At 44.7% G+C, this 22,469-nt stretch overlaps 2 protein-coding genes across 3 annotated transcripts in view; both read right to left on the reverse strand.

Moving 5' to 3' along the window:
* Positions 1–26: 26 nt before the first annotated feature.
* On the reverse strand, positions 27–8,350 carry LOC130195834 (fibroblast growth factor 4B-like). Its single transcript, XM_056417561.1, has 3 exons — positions 7,912–8,350; positions 7,177–7,280; positions 27–3,358 (listed from the first exon to the last, which is right to left on the reverse strand). The coding sequence occupies exons 1-3, from the start codon at positions 8,255–8,257 to the stop codon at positions 3,182–3,184; spliced, it is 627 nt and encodes a 208-aa protein (XP_056273536.1). The 5' UTR covers positions 8,258–8,350; the 3' UTR covers positions 27–3,181.
* Positions 8,351–9,857: 1,507 nt separating this feature from the next.
* The window catches only part of slc45a3 (solute carrier family 45 member 3), a 32,877-nt gene continuing 20,265 nt past the window's right edge, over positions 9,858–22,469 (reverse strand). For both annotated transcript variants that reach the window (XM_056416484.1, XM_056416485.1), the window contains exons 3-6: positions 17,240–17,430; positions 16,472–17,135; positions 13,201–13,466; positions 9,858–13,111 (exon numbers count right to left, since the gene is read on the reverse strand). In XM_056416484.1, coding sequence (XP_056272459.1) covers positions 12,692–13,111; positions 13,201–13,466; positions 16,472–17,135; positions 17,240–17,430 — 1,541 coding nt within the window. In that variant the 3' untranslated portion in view covers positions 9,858–12,691. The remainder of the gene's footprint in view (positions 13,112–13,200; positions 13,467–16,471; positions 17,136–17,239; positions 17,431–22,469) is intronic.

The following is a 22,469-nucleotide window of genomic DNA, read 5'->3' on the forward strand; positions in this document are numbered from 1 at the left end:
TCTCAAACTAATTTACAATCATTTCAATAATCGGAACTAAGGCAGAAGGTGAGGTATATGTTAAAAAAGAGGAGGGGGACTCAGAGGAAGCACTCTCCCCTCAGTGCAGGAATAGAAAACTGAGAGAGAAACACAAAGGCTGCCAGCACACAGGGACACGGACAGACTCAGACACACACATGTACACACTCGCACACACATTAGTCTGATCCCAGATCCTCCCACAGACCTCCAGTTCCCTGTGAACCAACACATTTAAAACCAGCTGAACAGGTATGAGAAGCACAGAGACACTGGATCCTTAAACGAACTAGTTTATTCTCTATATGCATGATGCAGAATAGCTTTTCCTCCTCTCAAAACATGCAAAAGTTGCAGTCATTTTCTCTCAAGTTTTGGGCATCTGATGCCAGCTGAGGTGCTTTAGGTGGACACACGTCATCAGGTGTCCTTCACTACTTTAGCCAGTGTATTCCCACTCAACTCATTGCGTGTGACAGTGTCCTCTGAAACATACCATAATAAATCAGAAATGACATCCAGTAATAATCACAATGTTGTCATCAAAACAAGTGTTTGTGATCTTGCATGTGAGCTTGTTTTGTTGAAGGGAAAACAGCATCTGCCCCGGCTCAGTAAATATTACTCCATAACAATAAGAATGCACCTTTGAAAAATAATATTTTTGACAAATAAGCCAAAATACTTCTAAAATCCTCGCTGCCACAAAGTCAGTCCAGAAAACAAAAACAAACATCTGATCGTAGTGATGTAATGAATACAGGCGTGTCAGTCACAATGAGTAATAAGATGCTGAAGGAAAAATCAATTATCAGAGGTGTAAATACTGAGAAACATTAAACGTGACGTCCTGGGACAGTTGTAATCTGGGCTCACAGTATTTACCGGACAACTCAAGAGTCCGTTTCCTGGAAGCGTTTGATTCTTTTGAAGTGGCCTTCTGCTACATGACTACAGCGCAGACCAGACGTCCCTCCGGCCTCGAGCAGAGAGCAGCACATCAGACATCCGGACTCAAGGTAAATCCATCTGATACCATCTCTACTGTCGCTTTGGCAGAAACACACACACACACACACACACACACACACACACATGCTCACAAACTCACCAGATACTGCACATTTGTCTCTGCTACTCGACATAAGCTGGAGCTTAAAGGGCACGTAGGCCATCGCTCACAGACATGTTGTCAATGCGTTACAGTAATATTAGAAAGGGCATGAGGTAAAATATGATAACTATATATCTATAATAGCCTTGGTACTTTACTTCAATTATATGCTACTTACAGAATATTGCAGGTCAAGCACCAAAATAGAATAACGTAATCCAACATCATTAAACATCGAGCTCAAACGCACCACTTCTCCACATTAAATAGACTCCGCTCAGGGGGGTGAGGGTCAGTCATTCACATCCTCATTGCACATTACACGACAGCCATTCATGTCTCGAGCAGGAAACAACAGGTGCGGCGCTTTGTAAAACCACCGAAGACGCGGAGATGGACCCAACACGTCTGCATCCGTAACGCAAAGGGCCGAAAGCGCATATCTTCGGCCTTGGTACAAAAATGGCTCCGATGAATGGGACAAGAATCCCCTGTGCTGACCGTCCCGTCTGACACCAACCGCCGAGGGGCCTGCGAGTCTGGCGCTCAGGTATTTTACCCCACATTACTCACATCCTCGCCAAGTTAAACAAACAACAAGTGCCACATGCTGAGGGCCATCCAAGTCTTCAACTCTGCGTGCTCCTCGTCCTCCTCGCCTCCACAATGGAAACCTACGCTGTGTGAAAGAGGAGCGCGAGCAGTTGTTGGATTCAAGTATTTGCTGCGTAAACAAAGCCGGGCGCACGTCGGTGATGACCCTTTGGCTCACTGCTTCTGGCATCGTTGCTCGTTTTTAGTTTTTTACTTTCACAAGAAGCCGCTCGCATTTTCACTTTTGCTATAAAGTTGACATTTTCTCAATTCATTTTCAAAACTGAGATTGAATAAACTCGCCCGGCTACAGAGCAGATGCAACAGGTTCTGACGATGAAGCATAACTCAATTTGAACTGGAGCGAAATATACAGCAGACAGAAATGGAGGACGTTTGGCTTCTCGTGTCTTCAGAGGGTCTATAAGATCCTGTTACACAGACGCCCTCTTGACCTCCGACAATGAGGGGAAAAGCCTTTTAAATTAAGAAGCTCTCAAACCGAGCAAGACCACATATATACTTGAAAGAAAAGCATGCCCCCATATTCACTACACAGTCGCCCTCAGTCTGGCCCGATGAGCCGGCTCCAAAAGGTGTGAAAGTAAAACCTGGGATTGTCAAAGCTCCCTTGGACACGAGGCGTGCTGACTCTAAATCTAGCTTTCCATATTAACAAGAGGCTCCACTGAGTGCCTGTGCAGCATAGAGTCTCAATTACTTAATTGATATAATTATGCAAAGAAAATAAAGTTGAGAATCCTCTGGCCCTCTCGGAATCGGGCTAAAGCCTCCGGTGGTGTCTGAGGGGGTGAAGACTCGCGTCTCGTTCCTTTTTCTGACTCGAGCACCATGTTTCTCGCATGCAATGGCGACGGGGCCGCGAGTGGGAATCCAAAGCGCCGCCATCTCATGACGGAGCAACAACAACAAAAACACCGCCATTTTTGCAAGTGTCCTGGTTGCCGTGACAGTGACAGACACGATTGAGGCGTTCAAATCCTTGATGGATGACGACGAAAACATATTTTCAGTAAACAGGCATTCTTCTCTGTAGAAATGTCATGCACACATTTATCTTTATCTTCTTCCCCTTCTACGTTGCGGGGAAATGGTGCTTTGAGGTAATAAAGTATCCATTTCATTTTCACAAGGATGAGCTGTCATCCACCCAAATAAACCGAAGGGGGGGGGGGCTCTCCATCCCCATCATATCACAAAATGATGAAAATCATAAAAGCAGCAAAGAATGGCATTTCCATAATTTCTAATACAAAGGAAGCTACCCAAATATACATATAAAGTTTGAATAAATACTATCAGATATAGTGGTATTTCTTTCTTTGACAGTCCATGTTGTCTTTTGTGTTTGTACGTACGTATACGGTATTTATGTTACCTGGGAAATAATCCACATGTGCAAAAGAGTTTGTTATTGCCAGTTTTCGCTCGTCATATTCGGGGTAGGAAGTGCGTCACAGTCATGGCGGTGGTGGCCCGGTTGCCCCTCTTCGCGCGGCCGCGCTTGTTGAGTGCGATGTAGGAGCCTCTGTGCACCAGAGACTCGTAGGCGTTGTAGTTGTTGGCGAGCAAGCTCTCCTTGAACTGGCACTCGTCATGGAAGACTGTCTGCAGAGGTCAAGGAGACAGACAGAGGGCGTTTCAATCAGCGGCTCGAGGAAGGCCCGGTTTGTGGTCTGAAGGGAGAACATCGACAATCTGTGCAAAGCATAAATTAATAAAGCTAAAGATTAGATTGAACGCAGCATTGTTAGAGTTGTCTTTGTGCAATCTCCCTCACAGCTCTTAAAATGCCTATGAATTATCCTAATTAAATTAAAATCTACTTCTAAATGTGCTCACGTTCAACTCACAAAAGGAAACTCTTTGAAATGATGGTGTGTTCACAAAAAAGGAAAACTGTGCTTGAAGAAATATATTTACATTTGGAGAGTTTGACGCATACATTGAATCTCCCGTCTGTACGCGACATGTGAATACACTAACCCACCCAGGAGACGCGCCCCTCGGCTTGGGTTAAGAACGTGAAGCAGGGGTAATGTGGCTGTATAGAAGGCCACACAATATTCCTGACTACTCAACATCTCACTATATCAAGACACAACACATTACATCCTGAGTTTTCAATCAATATTCCTGGAAATAAATGCAAGACAAAAACAGAACTGTACTTTCTTCACATTGTTTTAAACAGACAAGATATAATGCACGGATCCAGATTGTTGTTGTTTTACTTTGTAGAGCCAGGAAGAGAGACACGAGCTGTCTGCAGTCTTTATGCTAAGCTCAGCGTCTCCGACAGTAAACACACAGACATCTTCGCAGGAAAGTAAATAAACCTATTTTCCAAAATGTCAAACTATTCCTTTGAAATTAAAACACAAAGATTGTAAGGAAATATTTGAAGAATACAATTAAGCACCGTTACAGCCGTACACTTTGACACCAGGAAGATAAAGTACAAGAGTAACGATCACTATATTCTACATGTAAAGATCCTCTAAATCCACATTTCTGTCCCTGAAGAACAGACCGCCGGCTGCCCGGTTCACAGCGTGTGACGTGCACATCGAGCAGCAGCAGAGCGAGTCCTCCCCGTCAGAGGTCATGTGGCCTAATTCAATCTCTTATCAGATCATCAGCCAACTCACAAGCTAACGCTTCATCACAGCAGATAAGCGCCCCACGTTGGCTCAGTGCAAACCAGTGGCCACCAGCTCCAGACACAATGTTTCCTCCCACAGCGCCGCCACATGGACAGAGCACTAGCTGGCCACCCAGAAGCTAACCGACTACAGTAATTACAAGATGAATCATATCTGGGTTGTGAGGATAAAAAAATTTAATTACATTTTGATTTCTAACATGAAAAGATGGAGGAGACATAATAACATCAAAACATCAAGATTAAAAAAACATCAGAAAAAGCTGCTTGTGATCAGAGATCTGTGGGTGGAATTCAATAAAGTGCATCTGTGCTTACATGTAAACTGTGAGCAGCATTTCATATTTAAAAAAAATCCACCACAATCAGCAGTAGGATCAAATCAGGGCTTTTGGACAGTTAAATTCATATAAAGTATCGTTGGAATCTGTGGCACACTTTCATTTTAGTTTTACTCACAGCCCATAATCACGCCTCTGAAAATGACCACGATCATCACAAGGATGCTCGGCCATTTAAAACATGAAGAATTAAAACGGACAGGTCCGTAACAAAGCTCAGAAATATATTAAATCCTCACTGCTCTTATACCAGTAAAATACTTTATTTGCCACGTTAGTGTTATATAAATACCGCTATAAGCAGGATCAGACATGGAGAGTAAATCAAAGTTTTTTGAGAATGAATCAAAGAAACATAAAGATTGTTAATGCTGCTGAGCATTCTCCAAATGTACACACAGCAATAACAGCTCACAATCATAAAGCCATGTTAACCTGAAACTTATTTCCTTCGCATTGAAAATGCGGAAGGTAATGTTTTGATCGCCGTGTATTTATTTATTTATTTGTATGCGTGTTACTCGCATAACTCAAAAAGTATTAAACCGAATCGCATGAAATTTGGTGGGACGATTGGTTATTATTCGGGGACCAATTGTTTCGATTTTGGGATCGATCGGGTCAAAGGTCAAGGTCAAAGGTCAAGGTCAAGGTCAAAAGGTCAAAATTTTCTTTCTACCATAGCGCGGTCAATTTGTATCCAATTGGCATGCAACTAATGCCAAAATGTTCATAATTCAATGCCCAATCTTGTGATATGCGAAGGTATGCGCTCTACCGAGTGCCCGTTCTAGTTCTAATATGCGTCGGTTTTTCTTACATTCGGGCCCCACATGCTGCTACAGAGGAAGTGATCAACTGTTCTCTAAGTGATCTACTTTACAATGTTGTATCTCATTCTGAATGAAATCTCTTCTCTAGAAACAGTTTGCTCTGTCGTGTAAATCTGAGTCTTCGTGCCTGATGCCCGTATGTGTATATGTGCACGCGTGTTTAATGTGAACTTTCAGATTGTGGGCGGGGCCTGATTTATATAAGCACCCCATTGGTTGATTGTAACGGCGCAATGGTGTGCTGGGCCTGCTAGCTAGCAATAACGAGGGACTGATATTGTACTTATACGTTAACGTTACCGCAATAGTGATGACTCGTATGATTGTACTATACTTTAGGGCAACATGTTTAAATAAAATGTTTGTAACCACTTCGACTTATTTATTCCTCAAGAAGAAAAGCATTTAAATAAAGAGAATTTAACCACGAGTGATTCAAAAGGCAAACTTGTTTAACTGCTATCATTAAAAGAAAGCCCTGCTTTTCTTTCCATGTCTGTCTGCACAGCAAGGAGCTTTAAAGACTAGAGACATTGTTCAGAAAGGTAAAACACGTGAGTTGGGCATCACACGTGGATAACGCCTTCAAGGTCGGCTTACTGACTCTCAGCTGGAGGATGGTATACAGACGTTGATACAACACAAACGTCAGGCTGAAGAAAACAGAATTATAACGTGTATAAAACTCTGTGGACGTGTCTAGCTCCTGCAAACCCTTTGAAGATGTTGGAGAGAGACTCCGGGCAAAGGAACCGTTACGATGCTCAGCACTTCAGCCGTTATTCAAGACTATAACTTTGGATTGCATGTACAATGTTTGCTGAGGATGTTGATGTAGTATTTGATGTTAAGAGATCTTTAATAATGTCCTTTGGCAGTCCTGTACTGTGTTGGTATGGTAAAAACAAAAACATATAAGATTTGTATTTACGTTGTCATCACTGCTGTGATATTGGTCGCATGCAATCACAGTGTCTCTCTCCCTCTCTCTCTAGTGTATTGGTTGTATGTGATATCTCTAGTAATGTTTGGATTGCGTCATCAGATGTTCTTGTTATGTGTGGCACCAACAACTTTTCATACCAAAATTAAATTAAAATGCGGTTTGTGAAGTAGTTTTCCGTGTTGGAGGTGAGGAGCTGCTGTGGGTGAGTTGGGAAGTGTGTCATGTGCAAAGTAAACGCTCTGCCATTAAAATTGATTTCCAGCTCTGCTGACAGGTTTTCATTGCGTCAGGGGTTTTTCCCTCCTCCTACGCCCCCCCCCCCCCCTCCTCCTCCACACACACGACCACATTACAGGCGCGTGGCCTGAACCCTGCATCTGTTAACCTCATCATTATTCACCAATAGGGCAGCAGGCCTAGCACTCCTGCTTTAAATAGAGCTTCAAATTCCTGATGAAATTAAAATATAGAGATTTCGCAACATATAATAAGCATCCCCCCATCCCCTAATGACAGATATGGTGGCATCCCAAAATATGGCTGGCCAAGAAACAAAAAAAAGGTGGATCGAGCTGCAAGTGCGCCCTGGACCCCATTAAGTAATATTTCTGGACAATAAATGAAATAGTGTGCATACCTACCGTTCCGTATAACCTTCCACGGCTGTTCATTGCGACAAACAACTCACTCCTCACCCCATATAGGCTCACCACTCCTCTGTCCACCGAGGAGATCTCTATTAGACCTGATATAAGACAAAGAATTATGACATTAGAGTGGACATACAATGAAATACCAACCGATCATCCTGATTCACAGTTAATATAGCATTGTGCTCTCTCTTACTCTCTCTCTCTCTTACTCCTCTCTCTCTCTCTCTTACTCTCTTACTCCCCTCTCTCTCTGCGTCTATGGGTGTAACCTTGCAGATTGCTGCGCAGCATGCTGAGCCTTTGTTCCGCATCCTTCACCCCATCTTACATTTGCACCCAGGCGCGTGCCAATTAAGCGCATTCTTGTTAGTGCAATAGTTGCAGTAATTGCGTTGACCTGCACGGCTCTCGGTCTGTAGAACCTCCCTCACGGGGCTGCGTAAAAATAAGTTGTGTCTAAAAGCGTCCATACATTCATGTCATGGTTGCGCTTGGGGAGAAGGGAGGAGGGGGGGGGGGGGGGTGTTCAGCACTGATGGATACTTTTATGTTTTAATAGATTTGTAATTGCCGTGGAAGAAATGACATTCCCCCTCAAGAGTCGGATGACATATGATCATGCACATGAAGAGAGGGGCTAGACTAGCTCGTCACAGATCCATGCTTATTGACTCTGCCTCTCTCTGATGTACATTGCATTACATTGGTGGAGGTATAACTCACTGTACTGGTTCTCATTATGTACACCGTTTATCCTGCCGCCGGGGAGGACCTGCAGGTGAAACCCGATGCCCACGTTGCAGTAGAGCCTCCGTACTCTTTTGATGCCCACCAGATAGTCGGTCTCCCAGTTGCGCTCCGGTTTCTCCCCGGAGATCCCGAACACCGAGCGGGAGAAGAGGGTCTCCCATCGTTTCTCCAGTGAAGTTGCATTGGTCCTGCTGCTCGGTAACGGGTACGCTGACACGATCCCCAGCAGAAAGCCCAGGAGAACCACCGCGGTCAGCGTCCAGTGCGGCGTGCCGGCCTCGCAGGACATACTGACGAGGAGCCTTTGCGCAACGGCCATCCGGTTTACCTACTGGCCACGTGGTCGAAATTAATGACCCTAAAAATACCGCTCTTCTTGTTTTGCTTCCTTCGGCATGCTGGCTGAGGGTTATTTCTGGAGCGCAGATCAGGGCTTTGGGCATGAAACGCAAGCCCCGGTGCAGAGGAGGAGAGGAGACGGGAGAGTGCGCGGCAGAGCTGGAGGTGATGGTGATGGTGATGGCGAGGTTGGTGCTGGTGATTACCATGTTTTGCAGCTCCTCCGCGCCTCTCTCTCTCTCTCTCACACACTCCTCTCTTTCTCTCTCTCTTCCCCCCTCAGTCTCCCTCTCGGTACTAGTTCAGAATAAATCCAACACCTCTCACCAAAAACCCAGTTCCCACCTGATCGGGGCTACCGTCGCATCCCTAGATGACATCATGCTGACTTCTCCACTGGGACAATACGAGGAGAGAGAGGATGCTGACAGGAGGAAAAATACCAAAGTCTGTGGGGAGTTGAGGGGAAAAGCCCACTGTCACTGCTGGACTGAAGAGGGGAGGACGCTCATTGGTGGCGTTCAGCGGCCGTGGGACGCGATGGGGCGCACGGGCTGCTCCCAAATTGGGTCGATGGTCATATGTCTGTCAGGCCGCTTCCTTATTTAGAAGGAAGGTGTAAAAACAGGCCCGCGTGTCACCGGAGAGCAATGACAGGACTCTTGTGATCCCACTTCTTCTGCTGCGACGTTCAAGAACACCCCCGTCTGTAAATATATATATGTGCTTTTCTGCGCACACAATGCTGGACCAGAGAGCCAGCAGGGGGCCCACTGGCCCTCGGCCGCTAAGATCAGGGTTCAAGACCACGGTGTCGGCCAGCATCAACCCTGCTGACGTGTCCTTGAGCAAGACACACACTGCAGCGGCTGGGTTCTTTTAAATGATTTTTTGTATGATAAAAACATATGCAACATATACACACATAAATATATACATAATGTGTATATATATTACATATATATATCCATATATATATTTACATATACATATATATTTACAGAAACATATATATTTACAGAAACATATATAGTTATGTATATACAGTGCATGCATCATAACCCGTGCATTTCCCGTGGTGCACGCGTGAGAACTGAGCAGAGTGGAGGCCCGTCATGGCTCACATTGTCCGCGTGCCATTCCCTGCAACATGAAAGCCTCTCGTCTTTTCCATGTAATAGATAATGCCAGCAGCAGCGTGCCCATGCGTCAGTGAGGCAGCGCAGTTGCGCAGCAGCGGGGCGGGTCGGGTCCCCCCCCTCCCCCCCTCTCTCTCTCGCTCATCACTTCCCCAACATCTCCAAAGGATGGCACCATTTCCAAGATCTTTTTCACCACTTTGTGGTCAGGAGACAAAACTCCGAGCAGATGTTTGTACACGGTAGCCAGAAACACTCATATGTATTTATGGGTATGATCAAAATGCACTTCAGATTTAACTAATTATAATTGTTAAACAAAGTTAACAGCTCTTTTCATAGTTTTGGTTTCTATGATTTATGCAATTACGAATAATGCATGTTTTTTTTTTTAATGTAAAAAAAGGAGAATGTGTTTCACAAAAGTACTCAGGCAACACATTAACAATGCAGTTCTTTAATTTTATATAAAATCTACGTGGTAACTGCACATGTATACACAATCTGCTGGATGTATAATGAATAAGAAATACACCTTTTTAATATGGTTGACTGCATTTATGAAAAAAACACAGGTGACTGAAATCTTGAGAAATTGATTTGAAAAAAAACCTGATCAATCACATCACAAGCGGACCATTGGCACCTCTTGAGTCCGAAGACATTTGGTGGAGAGCAACAGGGACTGAAAACAACTCTCCCTGCCCAATATCTCTGTCGTGCTTACATGTGAAGTTGAACACAGCACGGCTCCCCGATGAACAGAAATGCATGTGAAATGTGACCCATTTAGACAAAATTACAAGGTTTCTGTTTTGCACCAGTAAAAACATTTAAAAACAAAACACAAAGCAGTTGTGTGACAGGAATAACATTCAGCTGATGCAAGGCTGTATGACCACAGGGGCAAATGCTGAGAACTTTCAGTATTCTGCTCGACACTACGCTCCGAGATGTTAACACAGTTACAGGAGAAAGCAGTCGATGATAAAAATAAATTATAGTTTAATGATGCTTCTATACCACATCTATACAAATAATTTATATTTCACAGAAACAGCCTTCGCCCTTGCACCAATGAAAGAGACGAGGCTAATAGTTTAATACAAGCATAATAAATAAAAACAGATGTACAAAAAAAAAAGTTACAAAAATGTACAGGCACTTGTAAAAAACAGCCTTCACCTTCAGCCGCTGCGAGACAAAACCAGTCTTGTGAATTTCAGGGTGAAGAGGACAATGCAGTGGCTTGAGGGTCACGTACTGCAGCGGCAACTCCTCTGCCTTCCTTCAGGACTATTTGTATCTGCAGAGAACAATACGTCACCCATTGTCTGACCAGACCGCCTGGAGATAAAATGAACTCACTTTGCGGCATCGAGTTGAGACCAACCGGCTATTCTTAAAAGATCATCTCAAGGCCACAATACAACGTAACATACAGCATCTCAGGAGACAAATATTTTCCATTTACCGCATTGCTGTTGGTCTTTCAGGAGTGGGTGCTCTGAAGCGAGCTTCGCTCAGACATGTTTAAACACAGCCGTATGCAACGAGCCCATCTGGACGTCAGATTGTCCGTTGGGAATACGGTAGAACACGAAGGTTTAGGCAGCAGAAAGTTTGTTTATTTCTCCATCAGTGGCTTAAAGGATAGGACACTAAAACAATGCACTAACCTGAGATGACTGTCCTGACGGGGATACGGACAAGATGAGAAGTCAAGTGGACGAGACTATTCTCAGAAGACCTTTGATGCAATATTTCCAGTTCTAGTACGCGGCTTCATTCTTAAACCACCAAAGTCGATACCCTCCCTGCAACAGGTTGCATAACAACATTCCCATAGGGACATACTGTAAATTTGTATACAATATATTTACAGTTAAACTGTTCATTAATTAATAGATGGCACTAGATAGGCGAAACGCAGAAGATGGGGCCAGACGTCAGAGTACAGCTGACTTTCTATCGGGGAAAACATAAAGTTTACTTGTGAAGACTGTTGTATGATGTCGTCTGTGGCTCTGGAGGAGCTTTATAAAGTCTGGAACAACAACCCCAATGTGTGACGTCATCAGGGTTATCTTGAGAAAGAGAAACTGCATTTCTAAACTAAGAAGGCGATCGCACCTTAAAGGGTCGCGTGCAGGATTTGGCAGAATCTAGCAGTGTGGTGGCGGATGGCATCCACCTGAGAATCCCTTCGGCTTTCCAAGCCCGTGGTAATGCGAGCCGCCCTGTCGTTACCACAGTAACCACGTCAGGAGCAGCGGAAGTCGAGCGGCGTCGCACTCGGCAGAACTCGTTCCCAGCACGTTGGAGAGCGAGAGGGGCCTTCAGGCCAACGCTAAATATACCAACGATTTGCTTGACACTTGTCTGTCTGAGAAGCGGTCATTAGAGACTATTTGGAAAGGTGATTGGATGAAACATCTGTCAATCAAACTGTCGTCGTGTCTTCCACACACACACCTCACAGTGATCGGTCCATGAAGTGGCAGTGATCTTGAGACGTCAACATCATACAGCTACACCGGCCCTCTAACAGGCAGGGAAGGTCTGATTGAAGATAATATAGAAAGTGTCGTCAATACTAAATCAACACAGTGCCCCTTTGAGTGTGTTTTTTCATCCTGTATGTACAAGTTCAATGGTCCCACTTGTAATTATATTATCTCAACTGATAAAAACCACGCTTGAATCTATTTATTCTTCCGTTGTGAAGCACGACGGGCCCGTCTCAATAAAATGAAAACGAGTCGGCAGACTGGCTTTGTGACGCTGCAGATGAGTTTGTACAAACAAACACTGTTGTTTTAAGTAATTAAAAAAACACTGTTCTATTATTAAAAATTGCAGATAGTTCGGGGTAAATTAATTTAAAAAAACATTAAAAGCCCAGAAGGTGTGTGTCAATGAGTTCTACAGTAAATCCGTTTGTGGTACCTGAGGAAAGAGACTATGGACATAAAAGTTGTCACAAGAAAAAGGTTTCAGACAGATTTCTATAGAATTCAATTGAGTCCCACCCCTGACCTGAGCGCTCAGCTGGGGTTGACTCTTTGGGCAACAATACCGGCCCCATCACTGAAATGGCTTTCTCTCATGACCTGACGCGCACTTTCCCGACGCAGAGCTTTCATATGTGCAAACCCCACAGTACTCGAGCAAGGCATTCTGGAAACGGTAGTGCATCGTTGAGTTCCGTCCGTGGAACCTGAATGATGGATCGTTTGTGATCCCCTCGCCTCCACATCCTCCGCATCCTCGTCTCAGTTCTTTAGGTCCTTTTGGTCAAAGATGATTTGACCGGCCAAGTAGGTGGCGACGGCCCCGAAGATGACGGAGCAGGCGATGTAGGCAGTGACGGACTGTGCGAAGTGAACGATCATGCCCATGAAGAGGGTGGGGAAAACCTGAGAGAGGAGGAAGGTGCTGTCTAAGATGGCGAAGTCCAAACCCACGCCACGCTTCTCAAAGCCCGACTCGATCTCCTCCTGTTCGGCGCCACCGGAGCTGTGAGCCGAGCCGTTCTGACCGTGTGGCGGGCCGAAGAAGACCTGCCCATAGGGGGGCACGGCTGTGTGGCTCGATCTGCCCTCCTCTTCCACAGGAGTCAAATACACAGAGTCCCGCTTGGTGGCGATACCGTTTTTATGCACGCTTTGGGCCTTCCTCTTTGGCATATAGATCTGAAACGAGACAAGAGTCAATCATCATCCATCATGCCCATTTAGTCCACACGCCATCATCGTGGAAGAGGCATCACGTCGCTGCTTACCTCTTTCTCCTTGTGGTACATACAGGTGAGTGTGTAGGGCAGAGTCTGCAGTGTGGCATACGCATAGCCAGTGAGGGATGCCATGATAGTGACCAGGACCACACTTTTGGACAGGCAGATGACCAGAGCAGAGACCGTGAAGCTCACCATGCTGCTGGTGTAGACCCACCGGGAGCCAAAATGGCGAACCAGACGACTCATGACCAGGGAGAAGAAGGTTGAGGTCGCACATTGCAAGAATAGGCCCATACTGCCCATACGGACACCTGAAAGAAGAAGAAAGAAATGATTTGACCCTGTTGAACTCGTAGCTTCTCCCAGACTTCCTCTGCAGGTGACAGAGCTTTAACGATGACCGGCTCGCCTCAAACCATCGCCCCATCTCGTCAGTACCAACATCTGCATATCTCTGATCATCTGCTTTCATGGCCACAACTAGTGATGGACGCATGCATCAACAACCGTATGTCATCTTTAAACTGTGATGCATTTACAGCTATTTGGATGAGCTCAAACTTCACCATTTATCCCATGAAGACAAAGACGATCCGTCTTGGGAGACATTCATGGCGGCACAGACGGTTTGAGATGACGGCATTAATCATTAATAAATCCTTGAAAAATCGAAGCCACAGACACACACAAGCACACGTACACACACAGGCGCGCACACACACGCCCTTGTTTACGGAGGCAATGTGCACCTCTGCCCGAGTCGGGCCCCATAAGCCAAGCAACAAGCATTTGGATGACGTCCACCTGACTGAGGCAGAAATTTTAAATCAAACAGAGAAAGAGTTGCATACGTCAACATTTTTAAATCTTTAAATGAATACACTAACAGCCAGCTGTAATGAACATGCATGAGTGACATGTTTTACGATTGTAATGTACCATATCCTGCATCTGAAGAATACAATCTCAACACATAAAATGTGCTACATTTAATACGCCGAGCGGCTCACAGCTAACAGTGATAATAACTTTAGCCACTACGACCTGAGACGGCGTCATCAGCGCAGTGCAGAGCCGTGAGCTCGGCATCGGGGCGCACCGAGAGGCACGAGCAGCCGGCCACGTCAACAGAGCACCGAGAAGCTCCGCTGACGACGGACACAGAAGGAGGGCGACTCGTCACCGCTCGGGTAGACGGTGCTCCGCTGCAGCTCTACATTGCAAGTAGTTCGCTGCATTGTTAATGCTCTCGATATCGAATTACCCTTTAAGAAAACCATTATGTAAAACAGTCCCGAGAGTAAAAGATTAAATATGTTCTTTAAATGACACACAAGAATAAACCAAATGTGGGTGTGGTTCTCCAGTCAGCACACTCGTACAAGCATTTGCATTGTCTCTTTGAACTACTCTTGAAATGAAAACTTTAATTTCCAACAGTTTCCATTAATGGCAACATTTGAAAGACATTTTGTCGACCATCTGATTTTGTCATCTGCGGGAAAATTCTTCCATTTTGATCTATGTTCCTAGTTAAACCACATTTATTTCACCCCTTAATTAAAGTTCTCCGGAGCGACGACATGTCTGGACTGTTAATTCTGCTGCTATCAGCCTGATCTCCCAGACTCTCTCCGTGGGCAGTGTGTGTCAGAGGTTTAGCAGCAGAGCGTCACATCACTTATATGATCAGAGTATGCGGATCACATTACTCTTGGAAAGCCCGCGTTACAAACACCACAGAAGCTAACGAGAACCGAAATTCAAGCCCTCCGAGATATGGATCAGAGCCAGAATGCTGCAGAATCTGTGCACAGGAGAACTGCTGCATGATGGGAAAATTGATGTTCCTGTAGTTCGAGCTGTAAAGATAACTGCTTTGTATTGCAACCATCCCCAGTAGGAAAGATGATCACAGAAACAAAGATGATTCCTCTGCAACCTCGATGCGTAGCAACATCTGCAGGTTGAGTGATGTGGTTTAATAACATCCGCTGAGTTTCAGATTAAACAAGCACAGGTCAGACAGACCTCGGAATTATCTAGCGGACTAGAATGAACGTGTTCTTTGTGCCGATTCCTTGACATTAATTCTTTGTGACTGACATTCCTCGCCGTCCGGCAAGCATACGGGAGGAGAGACAGAGGGAAGGTAAAAATGTAAACAAAGTGGGGAGGGAGATTGAGTTGGAAAAGGAACAAGGAGAAAAGAATGTGGATGGAGGGATAACAACGTTGAGAGTGAGAGAGAGACTGTTGTATGAGGACTAGTGGATGAGAAAACAGGTGGACAACAGTAGGAACACATTGATGAAATGCAAAGGGAAGCAGAAAAGTACATAAGTAACGCGAGATAATGGAAAAGCCGAAAGAAGGAAGAGAATTATGGTGGAAGAGGGTCACAGTCTGGCTAGACAATAAACAAAGAGAGACTTAAAACACTTAACTCTGACACGACCCACTATATTAATACATCTGCAACTTCTCAACGTGGAGGAGACGGTCTGCCTCACATCTGTTTACCTCAGTGACGTTCTTCCCCTTTACTGTTCTCTCTCTCTCTCACGGATTGTCTGGTAAAATATACCAAAGACTGAAGTCCCCCTCCCACACCACTGACTCCACACACTCCGTCTGGTCCATCTAAGAGGTTATATTTAGGTAGAACCACACAACTAAGCATCGGCATAGCAATAAAATATAGCCATCCAACTGTCAACAGGATTAGTGTCAACTCTGATTTACAGAGCAGGAACAGGAAGGGATGAACGCCGTGCATGTGTTTACCATTTCTAAAGCACAGCAGCTGGAAGAAATACCTGATACATTATTTGGATTGGCCGGAGATGGGCCTGAGCACACTTTACCCAAACGATGTGTTACTTGTTCAATGGCATAACCACAAGAAATGTTAACCATTCGTCTTGCGTCACAGTAAATGTGTTTTATACCTCGACAGGAGCGGGAAAGCACTCAAAGGAAACGGCGTGCAGTAATAATGTGAGCAGACGGCGCAGCCCGGATTGAGCCGTTTACATGGACAGGAGGCGGGGCTAAAGCCTTGATGACAAAAAGGTAGGAGGTAGGTCTTGAGTCTCGCTAACAAAATTGAAGTTTATTTCATGCTATGCTATCGCAATTTGGTAATATCTTTTTTTTTTTAGGCTGACAAGATTAATAGAGGCAGAATCTCAGAATATCTCGTGTGTATACCTCAATAAGGAAATCAAAAGATTGATTTCTTTCAAGACAAATTAAATGCGCTCACATAACGCGTGACATTCTGATATTAAATCAAATAAAGAGGAAATCTGACCTTCGCTGTATCTTTGCTTGGAGGCACTTCCTGCTTGTGCACTGGGCACGCCCTCGTACAGGCCCTCCCCCACAAAGTCTGTGTAGAAGAGCATGAAGGACATGACGGCTATCCAGCTGCACAGCTGAGCCACACACAGCTGCCTCATCACCCGCGGGACATGGCAGTAGCTCCTGTAGATGGCCGGGGTCATGGACCAGCATGTTCTCAGCAGGCACAGCAGGGGGCCAGACTTCAGCAGCCTCAGTTTGCACTTCAGCAGGTAGCAGCAGGAGCGCGGCACGCCGCAGCGGCCGGCCTCTATCGTACCGGGCCCCGCCTCCAGTAAAGATCCCGACCCCGCCAAGCCGCTCTTGGCACACAAGGGTTCCTCAGACACCTTCATGGTGATGAGCACACTGGTGACGAAGATGATGATGAGTAGGGAGAACAGGCACTCGGCCTGGCCTCCTAGGTAAGCGGAGAGCAGGCCACTACTCCAGTCCAGAGCCGGGAGCAGGTAGCCCACACAGCCCCCCAGGCTGACCATGCAGGAGAACATGGCGAAGGCCTGGTTGTAGTCCTCCTCGTCCAGGTACAGGTCCGACAACAGCGCCTCCAGCGGTGTGAAGCACACTTGTCCGCAAAAGTCAAGGAGCCCCACCCCGAAGATCAGGAAGCCCACCTGTGGCAAATGGTAGAAAACATGTTCATTTCTCGTCTTGTTCGCTTTGTAGGTGGAATTCACTTAAAATGATAACGACCACAAACAACGAACAGGTGTCCTACCTGGAAGGTGCGGCCTCCCCAGGAAAGGCGTGCAGCCAGTATGTCGGCGTGGGGAATGATGAAAAGTGCCAGAAGGACCCCTAAAGACAGCAGCCAGATGAAAGGCCGTCGTCTGCCGTAGCTGCTGTGGCATTGGTCACTGGCAGAGCCAATCAGAGGGATGAATAGGAGACCGAGGACTGGACCAATACCTGTGGACGGAGCAGGGCCACACTGAAGCCGTCAGAGACGACACTGACAGTAGAATACAGAGAGGACCAACAGCAAAGACTCAAGAAATAAACCACAGAAATCGCATATTGCATATCCACGGATACTTTCGGAAGCTTTAGTGGCTTACAGCGGCTTCTATGACTGGTTGACAGGTGTTACTCGTTTTTTAATCCTCCTTTCTACCGGTCCTGTCAAGTCCTGTTTGCTGAGCGAACTGCATGTTGTTGACTGCTAGGGAGGTTCCTACAGATGCCCCGCCCCCCCACCCCCCCCCTCAGCTCATCCTCCACACGTGGTCGGGTCTGGCTAATTAGAATACGCCATGCTACATACCAGGGTTTTTCCTGGGTCAAAATGGGTCTTCGGTGCTCCCAAAAAAATTGTTTGCGTGTATTCGTGCAGGTCGGGCTGTTGAGTGAGTGATCAGCAGCTGGCCGCTCTGTCTATTCGCGCACCTCACAGTTGCGTATTGATCAGACAAGAAGACACGCTTATCAGCTCCAGTGTCTCCCCTACTATTATAACAGGGTGAAATCTCTACCCGCCACTCTGTAATTTTCATCTCCCCCATCCCCCCCCACCGCAAACAACTCTTCTCGGCTCGCGCGCGCCAGAGCTCCGATGCCGGCACGCGCCTCGCTCAGCGGTGATTTTATTTATTTTTTCCATCGCTGACTTTTTTTTGCCTTAGGCGCTGGGGATTTGTCATAGAAATAGTGGTCATCTCTTCAGTGGTGGACGGCGGAAATGAACTGTTTCCATGGCGATAAGCCATGAGGTTGACAAACAGGGGAAACATTTTACAAATGTGTTAGTATTTATTATATACAGGGTCGTCGTCCCCCCCAACAACTCTTCTCGGCTCGCGCGCGGCGGGACTCCGATGCCAGCGCGCATCGCTCAGCCGTGATGCGCGCACACAGATAAGCACATAAGTAATACCATAAGTAATACTATAAGTACAACCATAAGTAAAACCATGAGTAATACCATAAGTAATACTATAAGTAAGTGCTATTCAAGTGCCACTGAAGTTAATACTACTTCATAATAATATTAATATAACTCTTTGTAAATGACCGGTTTATTTGTATGATTCATCTTGTTTTGTATAGACCAAAATCACAACTAACAAAGTCAACTGGTCTGGGGCAGTGGTTCTCCACTGGTCATATATATACATATATACAGGACTGTCTCAGAAAATTAGAATATTGTGATAAAGTTCTTTATTTTCTGTAATGCAATTAAAAAAACAAGAATGTCATGCATTCTGGATTCATTACAAATCAACTGAAATATTGCAAGCCTTTTATTCTTTTAATATTGCTGATTATGGCTTACAGCTTAAAAAAACTCTAAAATCCTATCTCATAAAATTTGAATATTTCCTCAGACCAAGTAAAAAAAAAGATTTATAACAGCAAAACAAAATCAAACATTTGAAAATGTGTTTCGAGTTAATTAGACGATTCAAGTGATTTGTTTAATACCCTACTAGTATACTTTTTCATGATATTCTAATATTTAGAGATAGGATATTTGAGTTTTCTTAAGCTGTAAGCCATAATCAGCAATATTAAAAGAATAAAAGGCTTGCAATATTTCAGTTGATTTGTAATGAATCCAGAATGCATGACATTTTTGTTTTTTAAATTGCATTACAGAAAATAAAGAACTTTATCACAATATTCTAATTTTCTGAGACAGTCCTGTATGTACACATACATATATATATATACTTTATATATAAAGACTATAAATACATATACACATTATATCTAAATATATCTAATATAGATATTTAGATTCTTATTAAATAAGAATATAATAGATGTAACTATTTTATTAGTAATAATGTATATACAACACCTTGAGAGATGGTGAACCAGGTAAGATGTCCGCTACACAGTGGCGGTGCGTCCACAGAGGGCGCTAGGGCGCAGCCCCTCTTAAAATTTTGAGATGAAAAAAAAATACATCCTGTCAAAAAACATTATATGCCAAATCATTTAAATAGTAAATATACCGCGTTTACGCGCTAAATGTGTGTGGGAGACCATCAGCCTGTCAACAACCACTTAAGTTAATGTGAAAAAATATAATATATCGCCACTCATCCTCACGGAAAGAAGCCCCGCCCCATTTTCGGGACACCGACCAAACGTGTGTGTACGGCAGCGAGCAAACATTTCACAGTCGTTTCGGCAAGGACGACTTCTCATTGGCGGATGAAACGTGAATCTTGGGGCACAAAAATGTGCGCTCTGGCTTTCACGTGACTGGACTATTCGGCAGATCAAAGACCGGTATCGTTCCCTCAGCCCAGAGAGCTCCACGGAGCTACATGAGCAGGTTGCTAACCGGAGCTGTTAGCTGGAGGCTCAGTGAGTAATGCGCTGTTTAGTTTCTCCTGTCTGTTGTTCCAAAGTCCTGGGACTGAAACTCTCTGGACTACAACGGGGTGAGAGATCTAAAGAGCTTCAGACAAGTGTACCCTCAAGAATAATGGAAACAGGCTGGTTACAGACATGATTGACTTTAACCAGAGAGTTATTGAGAAGTTTGCCAACTTTAAAGAGAGGAGGCTACTTTTCTTTCCAGTAGTGGGTCTACTCTGTCACCCAATGTAACATGTGATCTCTTTCTGACTCTATTCTGCTCTGAACCTCTTTCATGTGAGGGTGAAACTCTTTTATTTTGCAAACCTCTGAAACCCAACCCAATGTTTCTTAAAGCTGCTCTGAACCTCTCATGCCCAAAGTTACAGTGTGTTGATAGTTGTTATTGGACAGTGTTGAGCACGGTGTTTTCTTGAAATAAAGCTTTGTTTTTTACAATATTCTACTCAAAACCTCTTTTCTTCTCATTGTTGAGTGCTATTTAAACCGCGTCGCCCAACTGCGTCCCCCCCAAAAAAAAAATCACCAGCCGCCACTGCCGCCACACCTTGAAATATTCAGTAATATTTATTTTTTATGGGCCCAGGTGTGAATAGGAGCAAGGCCCATTCAGAGAAATCTCTACGTCCCACTTGAGCGACAATCACACGGGTTAAAAAGTCCCACGTTACACTATTTTATAAATCAAGTAACTTCCTGACATGGACAGACATGTCATGTGACAATGTTTCCATGGTGACGGACAAGGCCATGGAGATCGAAGGCACTGACAAGAAGTGACTTCCACCAGGAAACCTGTTATATGCATGCACATGTTGTGTATGCATATATGTACTGATGTCAGGGTTTTTCTAGGGTCAAAATGGGTCTTCGATGCTCCCAAACAAATTTTTTCACGATCTATGTTTCCATATCACCGTAATTAGCAGACATCTATGTATTTTTTTTCTTTTTTTCACATAAATAATGGAGGCAATGCTTGAGGAAATCATTTTGCTTCCACTTTAGTTTAAAATAGATAGGCTAATAGATTGACAATTAGAGATGCACCGATCAGGTTTTTTGGTGCCGATCACCGATATCAGTATCTGACGATCCGATAATACCGATCACCGATCACAGCGTTGATTGAAGCATTCTATTTATTGTGTAGCATTATTGCCTAGGACTATGAGGAAATACATATATAAAGCACCTCAAACATTAAAGAAATTACCGATTTCTTTAAACATTTAGGACTTTTACTTTGAAAAATGTCCTAATTGATACATTAAAATTGTTTGATTGCTATTGTAGGGGATTTCAGATATGTATGGAACACATCTGCATCATTCATTTCCTGGAACTCTTGGGGAAATCTATATACAGGACTTTTCTTAACATACAAAAGTCTGACTTATTTTTATAAACTCTTCCTTGGTACAGTAAAAATGTTTGCATAATTTAAGCTAAATCTCAGAAACGATCTCTAAAGATACAAAATCAGTTCATTGTTTCCTTGTATGTTATTTAGTGTATGATTTGTCGAAATCTTATTTTGAAAAACGGATGTTGTTTCACGTGGTTCTTTCCGCTAACTTTGCAAAACCGGATGTTGTCACGTGAATCCTTCCGCTAACTTTATCAAAATCTTCACGCGCTCCCGATCGAATGCGTTTACCGTGAGCATCAGTCTATAGGGGCAGACATGTGAGAGTCGGCTGAGTTGACGCAGAGATTCAACTCGGGGGACGGGGACGCCGCTCGGTGGTGAGGATCCCCTCGTGGACCTCTCACTCTGCGGCCCTCGCCGGGCGCATCGTCTCCGTTGTGGTTCGCCGCGATTAAAGCGTCTGATAGTTCTCGCAGATTTTATGTCATCTGATCGGCCAGTTTGATCGGCCGTTTTGAGAACGCCGATCAAAACCGATAATGGGAATATCGGCCGATATGGATCGGCGCCGATCAGATCGGTGCATCCATATTGACAATAGTCCAGGTGTATTCGTGCACGTCGGGCTGTTGAGTGATCAGCAGCTGGCCGCTCTGTCCATTCACCTCACAGCTGCGTATTGATCAGACAAGAAGGCACGCTTATCAACTCGATTACTATTGATCAAAACAGAACGAGGGTTCGGCTGTAGCCTCCTTGAAACATACTATTGAGAACATATTCGCTGACATGCACGTGATGAACACAGTTTTGTTTTTTTGCCTTAGGCGCTCGGGATTTGTCATAGGCGTTCGGGAAAACGGCTTAGGCGCGCGCCCAAATTTTCTCTATGCAGGAAAAACCCTGCATACAAAACTACCCAGAGTTTGACATTAACAAAAAGCAGCTACACTGTGGAGTTTATTATAGACGAGCACAATGCCGTTTACATTCACTGGTTCTCATAAGGAGGGCCCTTTGTGCAGACATTTATCAAGTCATGTCTGGAACAGATGTTTTTAAAACAGAAGAAGAAAAAAAACAATACAAGGACCTCTCCATGAAAACAGCTCTGCAGCGCCACTCATGGTCAAAAACAAAAGAAGCATGAAGCCACTGGAACTCCACCACATTTCTGACGTCTGAGACAAACTCCATAATCCCCTGAAGGAGCACCGGGACCCCGACACTGGGTGGGCGAGCA

Source organism: Pseudoliparis swirei, chromosome 6 (assembly GCF_029220125.1).
Source record: "Pseudoliparis swirei isolate HS2019 ecotype Mariana Trench chromosome 6, NWPU_hadal_v1, whole genome shotgun sequence".
NCBI classification, from domain to species: domain Eukaryota; kingdom Metazoa; phylum Chordata; class Actinopteri; order Perciformes; family Liparidae; genus Pseudoliparis; species Pseudoliparis swirei.

Excerpts from the sequence above, each read along its gene's own strand:
- LOC130195834 (XM_056417561.1), bottom strand. The coding sequence starts at position 8,257 with ATGGCCGTTGCGCAAAGGCTCCTCGTCAGTATGTCCTGCGAGGCCGGC. Across the intron at positions 7,281-7,911 it reads ACATAATGAGAACCAGTACA|GTCTAATAGAGATCTCCTCG; the intron begins GTGAGTTATACC and ends GTCTTATATCAG. Across the intron at positions 3,359-7,176 it reads GTGGAAGGTTATACGGAACG|ACAGTCTTCCATGACGAGTG; the intron begins GTAGGTATGCAC and ends TGACCTCTGCAG.